The sequence below is a fragment of the Eptatretus burgeri genome, chromosome 10 (genome assembly GCF_056783735.1).
Source record: "Eptatretus burgeri isolate ZD-2024b chromosome 10, Ebu_testis_v1, whole genome shotgun sequence".
NCBI classification, from domain to species: domain Eukaryota; kingdom Metazoa; phylum Chordata; class Myxini; order Myxiniformes; family Myxinidae; genus Eptatretus; species Eptatretus burgeri.
Window position 1 is genome coordinate 34,307,833 of NC_140970.1, and position 12,712 is coordinate 34,320,544.

The 12,712-nt window shown below is 44.6% G+C and overlaps 1 protein-coding gene across 2 annotated transcripts in view; it reads right to left on the reverse strand.

The window, feature by feature from the left end:
* Positions 1-1,167: 1,167 nt before the first annotated feature.
* Positions 1,168-12,712, reverse strand: part of CTDNEP1 (CTD nuclear envelope phosphatase 1) — a 46,018-nt gene continuing 34,473 nt past the window's right edge. For both annotated transcript variants that reach the window (XM_085897828.1, XM_085897829.1), the window contains exons 7-8: positions 6,731-6,815; positions 1,168-2,396 (exon numbers count right to left, since the gene is read on the reverse strand). In XM_085897828.1, coding sequence (XP_085753954.1) covers positions 2,336-2,396; positions 6,731-6,815 — 146 coding nt within the window. In that variant the 3' untranslated portion in view covers positions 1,168-2,335. The remainder of the gene's footprint in view (positions 2,397-6,730; positions 6,816-12,712) is intronic.

A 12,712-nucleotide genomic window follows, 5' to 3' on the forward strand; every position in this document is an offset into this window, starting at 1 on the left:
TTAAAAAGAAAGAAAGAGCACTGGCTCAGACACGATGAGATACTGCAATTGAAGAGCTCTCACAAAGTACGTTTGGGTTCGTACTCCACCACAAGGTATTGCCAATAGCAAAGACGGTGATAAGTGGTGGCAAAATGATTGGAATGTTAAAATGTTCATACTGCTTCACATGTGAACAAGCACACAAATATTCCTGCTCTTGGATCTGTTAAAACTTTTGTTGCCTGGTGATTGAGCAAGGGTGATGTTGAATTTGGGTCATTACCTGTGCCATCGAAGGTGGGCGGACATTATGTTTTCATCCCTGTCCGCGGACAGGACATCTCAAAAATTTATGTAGGATTCGGATGAAATTTGGTGGATAGGTTGGATGTGTGACCACGACAAATTGATTCAATTTTGGTGAAGATCCGGGTACTATAATTTTTTAAGCGATTCTTCACCATTGAGAGACGACGGGGCCAAAACGATATAAAGCACAATATCTCAAAAAGTAGTGGACGAGTTGGTTAGACGACAAGAACAAGCCGATGAGATTTAGGTTCGGGTCCGGATCCAGATCCAGCCTATCAGAAAGATACACAAATGTGAACTGTTCATCCTGGCGAAGGTATGCGCTCTTCCGAGTGCCGTTCTCATTTATTTATGGTGTGGATGGATGGTCCTCTTCATCACGACAGGTGCATAGGACCGCCAAAACAGTTTCCTTGGTGAGTGGCACACAATCCTGGATAGGTCACCACTCTGATGCAGGATACTTGAATGGTTCACTTTTTCCCAAGAGTTGGTAGCTGAGTCAACCCACCCACTGTTATTTTGACATGGTGGGGGGGGCTTGCACAGATCTCAAGCCAACTACCTTAATTGGTAAGCCACAACCAGGCTTATGCCCTCTGGATGCTCCTGCCTAAAAAAAAAGTTACTTCATATATTCCACCATTTTAACTGTTGCTTTAAGGCAAACAAGTAGTGAACCCTGTCCTTTTGACACAGTAAGGTACTTGCTCCAGCAAAACGTTGTGGCCATGAACATGTATTACGTTGTTAACTGTATCACAAATGCAACTCACTAGCAAAGCAAGTCTTAGTTATCAAAAGCTACATTTAATATCCAATGATCATTTTCCATCAAGGAAATAACACAATAACAAAACACAATTGCAAAAGTTGAAAATGAAAAATGATTCCCACAATAAACTGGTTTATTAGAAACGGGTTGCACCTGTATCAAACCTTTTGAACCACATGGCCTCTTCCGTTTATCAAATTGCCACCGATCCACAAAACTTGACATCAAGTTGAATGTAACCAATGGAGTTACACCATTGTTCAATCAAAAGTGCAAACGATTACAGAAGCAATTAAATGAAAAAGTCTGAATTCAGACTGTCCTGTTGCAGTGTGGATAAGACCTAGCAATAAAAACAACTTGCTCGTATTTCGTTTTAAACTTTTTAGGTGTGCTAACGTTTTGCAAAAAACAGCACATTCACAAAAAGTATCCTTCAACCCGCTTCAAACTTCCTTCATTCTCTCACACACACATACGAGTGGAAGGAGGATGTATCAGACGGTATAATAAAGATAAAAGGGGGGTAGGGGGGGGGAGGGGGAATAACGCAGAGCAATGATGATCCAGATTCCAGTTACATATCAATCTATTGGTTTGACATGTACGTTACAAAATGAGACAACTGGGCTTTGCTCTTTTCCTGTGGAACCTATGTAAACATTGTTCAGGATTTCGGAGGTGGAGGAGAAGGGGGGAGCACAAAACGTTTTTTGTTAAACAAGAAATTGCGAGTCACGTGTCAAACTGCAAGTTCATCACAAGAAGAAAAAAAAAAACAATGCACTTCGGATCACGTGTGCTCGGCATGGAGTGGGCCCTTGCACGGAACTGCGCGAGTTAAAATCCAAGGACATCATGTCCTTAGTTACATAACCACCTGGGAGTTATGTTGGCAAACCCAAAAAACTGAGCGAATATCCAAGGGCTCACATATAATTGCTATGTTTTACACAGGACGTCTCCCATCCAAATATCGTGTAAGAACAAGCCACATATTTCCATTATTACATTTCCTATCCTGGTTACGTGTGTTGAACGTCCTCCAGAGAATAAAATGTCTTCTTCTCTCAGCCCCCTCCCCTTCCTAATAGTCCATATTCATCTTGCTTTCTCTCACCCCTCAGTGCAGTGGTGCAGTATGAATAAGCCTTGGAGAGATAGAGAGAGAAACGTAACCGAAGCAAAAAGTCCGATTATTGAAACGGATGATTCCACAGTCAAAAGGGAATCTGGTCCTGGTATGAGTGGAGCAGAAAAAGTCCATCACCAAAGCCGATGTTGGTGGAGATTTCGACTGAGCACCGATCTAACATCTGCTGTGAACCTATGGTTTAAAAAGAAATAAAAGTAAATTGTTAGTTCAAATAATATCAACAAAACAAATCTACTCACTCCAAAGAGTCACCACAATGTCTTCTTTGTCACTTGCTCAATGTTTACGACAACCTACGACTGCTAGTACTTTAATGGCCCCAATTATTGGCAGATTATTGTAGGGTCGGCAGGGAACTTTTTTACCCCAAGTCTTTCGCGAACCAGCTCGCCAAGACTAATGTTTGCCTGAAAATGGCAGGAATTTGGAATTTGGACAGGATTGATCTCCTACTCTTTGCGAAAGACATCATGGGATCTTTAATATCCATCAGCGTATGTTAGCAGACAGGACACCCAATTTAATGTCTATCCGAGAGATGGTGCGCACACGCACGCACACGCACACCCTGTCTGCCAAACATCAGGATGACAATTTATAACTAGGTTGAGATCCAAACCCTGGCGAGAGCTCAGAGGTGAGTGTGCATACCTATAGGTCAGGTATGGGAGCATGCGCCAGAGCAGCACGTCGCTGCGTCCACTTTCCACCAGTACTCCAGGGGCCTCCATCTGGCCATCGCCCATCACAATCTCCTTGAGATGCCGATCAACCTACTGCAACCACGAGGCACGTGGTCGGCCCACTGGCCTCCTCAACTCACGAGACTCCCTCGCTGAGAGAATCTGGTGAGCAGGATCAGCATCAGGAAAACGAGCCACATGTTCATACAGCCGCAGCTGACGCTCACGGACTTTGCAGGTAACAAATCTCATTTGAGTCTCTCTCAGCAACCGCTCGTCGGACACAAAGTCTGACCAGCGATAGCCAAGGATTTTCCAAAGAGACCTGGAACCAAAGGAATTAAGTCTCCGTCTCAGATCCCTGGTCAGAGTCCAAGTCTCACATCCATAGAGCAAGACTGGAAGCACCAAGGACCTGAAGACTCGGACTTTCGTCCTCCTGCACAGGTACCGGCAGCACCACACCCCATTATCCAGTGAATCCATGACTCCCAAGGCCAGACCCAGACGTCTATTGACCTCTGACTCACATTCACTTTCCTGGGCAGTGAGATTCATGTCTCTGCTGGCTGTCTCCATGACCTCAACATCCTCACCACAAACAGGCAAAGACAGGACAGCAGCATCCAAGATGTCATTGAAAGCCTGGATCTTAGTTTTGACCCAGGAAACCCTTAATCCCAGTGGATCCGACTCCTCATTCAGCACGTCGAGGGCCACCAAAAGGATATCTAAAGTCTCCGCAAAGATGACTGCATAATCTGCGAAATCAAGGTCAGACATCTTGATATTCCCAAACAATGTACCGTAGCTTGATCTCTCCAACATCCTCCCTAGAATCCAGTCCATACAAGTGCTGCAAAGTGTGGGGGCCAGTACACACCCCTGACAAACTCCAGTAACAACTGGAAATAAGTCAGAGATGGTACCACCACATCTCGCAGCACTCTCAGTAGCAGAATAGAGTTCAGACATCAGATCGATCAGTTTTGGTGGCACCCCACGAAGACCAAGAATCCTCCAGAGGGCATCCCGATTCACTGAATTGAATACTTTACCGAGATCAACATAGGCTTCAAGCAGCCCCAGCCAAAACTCTCGTCTGCGTTCGGTGAGGACCTGAAGAGCAAGGATACGGTCAATCATTGACCTCTTTAGTGTAAAGCCTGAATACTCTGGACGCTGGTGCTCAAGTAGATGGTGGCGAACCCTTTCAAGAATTATCCGAGCAAAGACCATGCCCGGCACTGAGAGCAGCGTCATCCCTCGGTAGTTGTTGCAGTCTTGGCGATAACCCTTCCCTTTCCAGAGAGGGACAACAAGGCCCATCTTCCAGTCAGTTGGGATGATGCCTGTGTTTCAGGCAGAGCACCAAACTGCATGCAACGACACGAGTACAGCATTTCCACCAGCCTTGAGAAGTTCAGCATAGATGCCACAGATCCATGGAGCTTGACCCCATTTCAACCGGTTCACTGCAGCCTGTGTTTCCACAAGCGAAAGTGGACCACAGTTGATTGGAGGGTCAGCAACAGGGATTGTAACACCCCTAACGTCCAACTCGACAGCTGGTGGATCAGCCTGGTACAACTGCTCAAAGTAACCGGCCCAGCAGGCCTTCACTTCGGACTCCTCTGTCAAGAGCCTCCCACCCTCTGTTCTAACTGCAGTACACCGAGGGATGGGCTTGGATGAACGCAATGCGTGAATTCCCCTGTAAGCAGGATGAGAATCACTTGACCACAGGTGATGCTCTACCCCCTCAGATTTCTCGCACAGAGGCCTCCTTGTTCAGCCTTAGCGCACGTGCAGTTTTACGCCTCAGCTCTCTGAACAGCTCAGCTCTGCCATTCAGCCTGGCCCTGCGACTCTGGTCAATGGTCAATGGCATCCAGTGTCCCTTGAAAGACAAAATTCTTCTTTGCCCTGCGGTGAGTTCCAAGTCATCCACCGGCAAACATCAAGGACGGTGGTCTTGAAGGCACTCCACAACTCTTCAGGACCTCCCAAAGCACCCAGACCCCCCAAATCTCAACTCAGCTTGTTCGCAAACTCCTCAAATACCCTCTCATCCTTGAGCTTGCCAACATCCAGCCTTGGCTGGGATGGTACCATTCTCCTGGATTTAAGGTGCAACTTTAGTGTTGCTACAACAAGCCGGTGGTCCGTATTGAGGAACTGAGAACTCCGGTAGACCCTGCATTACTGGATCATCCTCCAACGACCATCAACAAGCACATGGTCAATCTCCTTTGCCACACCGCCAGCGTTGGAATACCAAGTCCAGCGATGAAATTGTTGGTGCTGAAACCATGAACCGGCCACCCTAAGTCCATGACTTCTTGCAAAGTCAAGGAATTGGTGCTATTCAGGTTCACAGTTCCAGACCCATGGGGACCAACACACATGTCATAACCATCCCTAGCAGTTCCAGTCGATGTATTGAAATCCCCAAAGACTAGAAGTGTATCTCGTCTGGGACACTGATCAACCACAGACTCGAGCGTGGCGTAGAATGCATCCTTCACGGTGAGATCACTCACCTCAGTTGGAGTATAAACAGAGACCAGAGAAATGACACCTCAGGAGTGACGAAACCTTAGTCTCATAATACGCTCGTTGACCGGTGTTACCTCAATTATCATTGGAGTCAGCCGATTGGACACAGCTAGAGCAACTCCTTGGGCATGGTTGACCATCAGAGCGACCAAACCAATAGTAGGTGTAACCACCCACCATGATTTCGCCGCAATCCGGTCTCCGAACCTCAGAGAGTGCTGTAATACCGATGTCCAAACGCTTGAGCTCAGATGATAACAGAGACAGGTGATCATCCTCTCTTTAGGACAGGACATTCCAGGCACCCACCAAAAGGGACCACCTCAGGTTAACCCAAGGAGACCGCTGTCTGGTGGACGACACCTCAGCACCACTCCGACACACTCTCCTGCAATCTGACCCAGGAATGTTACCCCGTGGTTTCCCTCCTATCATCAAAGATTGGGGGTCCCGAAGGCTTTGCCCCAATCCCATCATCCAGTGAGCTGCCCTGCGAAGGGAAGCTGCACAGGAGGTACTCCCACAGAGTGGGTTTTCAGATTTCTTTGCGTTTTTGCGTTTTGCAGAATGAAGGGTTTTACGGTGGCCAGAGTGCAAATCGTCCCACCAACTTCCTAATAAGAAGTAACCCAACTGCAGGAGGAAGTCCGCAGACACAGTTGGGCACTAGATATGGATGGTCGTTGGCTCACAAGGAGCTCCTCCGCCCTTTGACAGGTTTTGTTTTTAATCCTGCTGGGTGTCCATATCCAAACACCCTCCTCACCAAAAAACCTGGTGGAGGAGATGATTTAGTCTCCGACAACCAGACCATGGAACAGGTTAGTATAGGTTTACATGATACCTGTGGCAAGTCACAAATCTAATCTGGCCTGACCTGACATTAATACCTATAGGCCATCCTGCTAGCCCTCATTCGCACAATATGCACCCCTTGATCTTTGGAAGAACTGCAAAACTTTTTGGTGAAGCAGTCACTTGCTTGGAAGACTATTCAAGGACGGGTGCAACGCTAACAATGGTAGCTTTAATTATTTCTTACTTTTAAGGTCATACTGATCAACCAACATAGCTTCAAAAACAAACATCTTCCATCGTCTCTCTTTGTTGAGTGCTGAGAACAAAGTTTTTAGAACCAACACAAACAAAAATAACTTTTGTATGGGAAGGAATGCCATATAAATAATTGGCCATTTCATTGCATGCAATATGTAGACGACGACAACAAAGACAAAAGGTTGCGCAATGCGCATCGCACATCACCTCAATGCGTCGAGCATCGGAAGGAGGTTGAGCAGCGCAGTGTCACTTGGATCACTGAACCAAGACTTGATGGGAATTGCATTGTCTGTGAAAATGAGAAAGAATATGATAAAGGACAAAATAAACGATTCAGAGAGAAACACTGCACCGTTGGTATCAGACACCAACCGCTTCATTTTGACAGGGATGCAAGGAACGTTGACTGATAAAACACCAGAGGACCTTTGATAAAAAATCAATTTCAAGCCTGACGATTCAATCCTCAGGCAATCATTCAGCCCCAAGAAATAAATCATAAGTTCGTGTCAACCTACGACGCAATCAAAAAATGTTTGATCGAAGGAGAGCGATTTGTCCACAAGGTACACGGGACAGGAATGAGGGGGAAAAATATGACAAACTGTCTCCTCACGTGACTGGCAATTTATTTATTTATTTTCCCACAGAAAATGTATCACGAGGACAGCTCCTTAGCACCAGCTACTCCACAAATTACCTGGCACAAAGTAGTCTGTGAGTCACAGTAAAGCATTGCCTGGGGCAAAGTATGCTCTTTCTATTTGTTACTAAATCGATAGAGTTGCACTCTCTCTAACTTTACAGGTGAATCGCCCGTCACCCCCAGTGTATTTTTGACATTGATGGGGAGGGTTCAGAAGGTTCGAGGAACAGAGTATTCGTTGGTAGCTTCGTGTTGCCGTTCTCTGACTCAATATAAGCTGTACTGGTGTAAATAAAGCATGTCCTGTTCATGCATGTAGAAGGTGATGAAGATAAATAATAAAGATAATAATTAATTTATTAATGAATTAATCAATTTCAATAAAAAAGTGAAACTTAAAAAAAATTAAAAAGTGACATCAAATAGCCCTGGTTGACTATGGCCAAACATCAGTCGGAAGACTACAATGACGACTACGACTACGACTACTACTACCCCAATCATTCCCACCTTGTTGGGTCAGCGGGGGAACATTTTTGGCCTAAGTCTTTCCTAAACCAGCTTATTTATTCATTCGTATGTAAACTACGGCTACTTCATTCTCTGGGGGTGGAAATGTGCTGCTGATGCAGTGCCTCCATTACCAGCACGCTGGTATTCATTTTCCGACCTTGGAAGGATGACAAGCTGAGTCAATCCTACCTGGTGTTAATGCAACAGCCGGATAGGGGCTTAAAGTCAAGACCCTAGGATCTTAAGCCAAGCACTTTTCGCATTAGGCCAACACCAGGCCTCCAAACCAGCTGGTCAGGCCTGACATTTAAACAAGCAGTCATAGACTGGTACTTACGAAATCGTCAACTTGACCTCTGACCTTGTCTAATAAAAGCTGTCTCAAGAGAAGGTAGCGACGCAAAGCAGAAGTTTCTACAATGATTCTGTACCAAACCATCAAAAATCGTAACGTCGACCGAAGAAAAAATCTCCATTTCTCCACGCAATTATTTTATCAAAGTCACAAAACCGTAATATTCGGCCATCCACCAACAATCTTTACATAATCCGACGGCTCAGCGAGTCAGGCATGCGACGATAACCTTTATTGGGATAAAAATGACTTTTAAGCACCATCTTTATCGAAAACACCGTCAGCGCGCACACGGAAAACCATTACGTGATCAACGCCGCCTCTGCTCAAGTGCACTGCACCACGTGACGAGCCGTGACGCGGCGAGTGAAATATTTTTTATACAATCTTAAAAACGTCTCCAAAACATCCGATTTTTACCAGAATTTCGACAACCAAGTTTTAAGCATCCTAAGCGATCGCAAAAAACCGAAGACAAAATTAAAATTGAAGTTAAAACGAACTCGTAATGTCGAGCGAAGCAAAAATACTCCATTTCTCCACGTGAATTTACGGAATTATGTTTGACCTCACTGTGACCTGGACCTTTGACCGATTTTGACCAAAATCTAATCAGCGCTAGACATCACCCTCCTGAATCACGTGGTGTAATTTGACATTGGTAGCTTCTTCCGTTCTCGAGTTATCGTGCCTACAAACAAACACAAAAAAACACACAAACAAACACACAAACAAACAAACACACAAACAGAGGACGGAAGTCATTAATATACTTACGAAATCTTTAGATTTCGTAAGTAATAAAGGTGAATGAATTTCTAATTTGTTCAGTTTACTGGTGATAAATACCCTATTCTACAGGAAATACTCCGTGGGATCTTCAACGTGCACCGACAAATGCTGGCAGATGGGACGCTCAGCTTTACATTCATCCGAGGGATGGCACACACACTGATGAAGCCCTGCACGTGAAAGACAAGGATAACAGTCTATAGCTGGGTCGAGATTCAAACCCAGGCAAGACAGCTTAGGTGGTGAGTGTGGGTACATCTAGCCCACCTCGTCAACACGGAAAGCTACGATTTATTTAGATTTAGCCAAGCGAAACATTTTGGTGCTTGAGACTCTTATGTTATGGTTGTTTAAAGATGAGCCAAAATTAAAGAGGCAGTTTTTGTTTTGACAATGTCATTGACAAAGTGTTGAGAATCAATGAGGGAGTGATGATGATCAAACTGAAAAAGGTGCTCCACCAACAGTTTACCAATTCAGGAATCCTCAACTGTAATGCAAGAATCGTATTACAACCATAAGGTGGTCCATCCATCCATCGGGACCATACTCTGTGCAGAGCATTGGTGCTGCCTAAGCAGTCTCCGTGGCAATTGGGCACAATCCTGGACGGGTCACCACTCCGACACAGGATACCAGCAAGCAGGCACTCATTTTGCCGACCTCAGAAGGATGACAGGCAGAGTCAACCCCACCTGGTATCAATTCAACAGCCGAGGAGGGGGATTTGAACTCAGGATCCTCGGATCCAAAGTCCATCATCCTAACCATTAAGTCAACGCCAGGCATGTAAAGTAGTCACTTTATTAAAACGCAAAAAGGTCGTAGATTTTGTTTCAGCAGGTAAAATTTCTGCTTCTTCAGTATTAGGTGCTCAAAATTTTTTTTTTTTAAATCTGTTTTACAGTAACCAAAAAAAAAAGTGCGAGACAGAGTGCATGGCTGCTTCCCCTTCAAATGAACACCCTCCGAGTATGTAGTTTGTTGAGCTACAGGTGGGGAAAAGCCAGAAATCTTCCCACGCCTCTATTCCTTGATCTCTCTGCATCCCTGGCTATCCATTTCCTCATTTAATGCATCTCTCCAAACTCTAAAAACCTGCAACACCACCACCTCCGATCCCTGTCGATATTTCCCACCACGTACACAGTTTAACCGCTGCATTCCACTTTTTTCTTCTCTCCTGTTCTCTCTTATCCTTATAAATCGATTATTGTATTTGCTGGACCATGAAAATGACTTGGGATTCCATTATTCAGCAGTTTAGATCTTAATGAGTGTTAGCAGAAGTGCTTGTAAACCACGACGAGCATCGACAAGATTCGAAAAAGAGTTCGATTCCCCGTCACCCTTGGCCTCACGTCCGTCTCTTTTCCCCATCTCCCATCAGTGTGATTCATAAATCTCTGTGTTGTCTTTTCATCACGAGTCGACATGGATCACACTCCACAAATGTCTGCTCCAAATGTGAAATGTGAAGCCTCTCACACGGGGTTTTACAAATGGCTTAACAACATGTGCTACCACAGGCTGCGAGAGCGCACGTTTGAGACCCGCTCAGACATGCCTGAGTCGCACCTCTCGGTGCTTCAGGAAAGACATGCGTGCGCACACACACGGTCAGTCATTCGCTTTCGTCCTGTGTTTCCAACTGAGTTTGCTGTGTTAAGATAACGGGAGATTGTTACTGCCAGTTTAAGCACATTGACGTTGGCTTATGTTGAAATGGTTCACAAGTAGAACCAAAGCATTCAATGTGGAACCAGAAAGGAGATTTTAATAATTTACTTGTACATTTATTATTTACGTCAAAATGAATCGTATAAATTATCAACTTCAATTGTTATTTTTTAAGATACCGTACTTTTTCATGCTTTCTTTTTTAAAAAGACAAGTCGTGATGTACATAATTAAGAAATATCGATGAAGTTCAAATAATCCAAGTCAAGCAACATATTTTAATCATCACGTAATATTTTTTATCGAGTTGGGATGTGCACGAGGTTACCGATCAAGGGCCAAGTTTCACCAGGGTCAAATGGTAATGGTTTGAATAAAGTTTTCACGTTATATTGGTAACATTGCTGCTTGCTGCTTGAACGTGGTGTGCTGTTTGGAGAGTGGACACTCCCATTAATCTCAGTGAGGAATGGTATGTCACCCAGCGGCTGTAAGTGCTGGCGTGCTGCACATGTACAAGGTAGATGTCATCTTTGACTAAACCTGGCATGCCCACGACTAAAAATCATTTCCCATTTACTTTGAACCCCGTTTTAATTCGATGCTTATTCAACGATTATTTTCCGAACAACGTCAACGAGTCATTATAAAAACTCAAGTCGCATGTTAGCCCCAGAGACCCCCAAGACACCAGACCCCAAGTCAATTTCGTCGAGTTCAATTGAAGTCGCAAGTCGCAAGATTTTGCAACTCATGCCCGAGTCGCTGATTCGAGGCGTCAAATCTGGTATTCAGTCATTTCAGTTTCTTCTATTGCCATTTTCTTCCCGTGTCTCCATCACTCATTATTTATTAAACCTATTTGCTGTGTATTTTGAGCCACGATCTCTTCATCCAGCATAATCAAATTCTCCACTGTAGGACCGTTCACGCACGTGCTGAAGCCACCACATGGTTAAAGTAATAAAACAACCGCATTGTTGCGGATTATCTGTTCGCCTCTGCTCGGGAGTTCATTCTCCAATGGTCTCGGGTCACCTGTTGGGGAGACAGAGTCCGTTACAATATTTTTTTCACCATGCACACAGTTGAACTGTTGCATTCCCCTATTTCTTCCCTCCTGTTCTCTCTATGCCTCCACTGCCAAAGTCGTGGAGGCATTATATTTTCGGGTTGTCTGTCCGTACATACGTATGTACATCCATGATAATTTTCTCTGCAACCGCTTATCCGATTGACACAAAATTTTCACCATAGGTGCGACGACTCGTGTGGAATGTTTTTCATAATAATTACGATGTCATAGATCAAGTGGTGTGGCAGCCATTGTGGAAAAAAGGGAAAACTTTGGACTTCTGTATCTCCGAAACAATTCAATGGAAACAAATTGAAACTTGGCTCATGGCCAGTACTCCCCATGGGAACTAAGTGTGATTTTTTTTGACGATATCATAGGTGGCTTTGTTATGACATCACAATTGCATACGTTGAACGCTTTATCTGATCAGTGTGAAAATATTTGAGGGACATCTAGGGCTAAATTGTATGGGGGTCATCTAGGGCTAAAGGGCCGGGCCTTGGCCTACGAAAATTTCCGATGACTTTTTTTCAGTCTTAATTGAACGCTCCTTCAGCACACTAAAGCACGTGAAAAATTGTCTTCGGTCGACCGAGGGTCAGGTGCGCGTGTCCACGCTCGCTCTACTTTGTGTTGAATCCGAACTGATGAAGCAAATCGATTTCTCCGAAGTGATCGTGTCGTTTGCCAACCAAAAGGCACGAAAGAAGGTGTTTCAGCAGGGTGGAAATTGAATATTCCTCCGAATTTGTTTTCTCTATCGTTTGTTTCTCAATTTCGAAGCCGAATTGAATTTACAGGCATCTTGTATATTTGAAAGTCGGACAAATCGCCATTTACCGTAGTCTGTTTCGATTGAATTTCGTGTTCAAAATCGTCGTTTTGGTCACTCTTGAATTTGGCCTACGAAATCTCAAGGGCCTTGGCCTATGAAGACCTTAATCTGGCTCTGGGGGGTGGGGGTAAAAAAAAATGAATGTCATCGGTCACGTAGTTCAGCAGCCATTTTTTTTTTTTACATAAAAACCTTCAAAAAATCTTCTCTGAAACAGCTGAACAGATCAAGGCAAGACTTTAGAGGTATGATTGCCAATCCATGAGGAACAAAAAAAGTTCTCCACC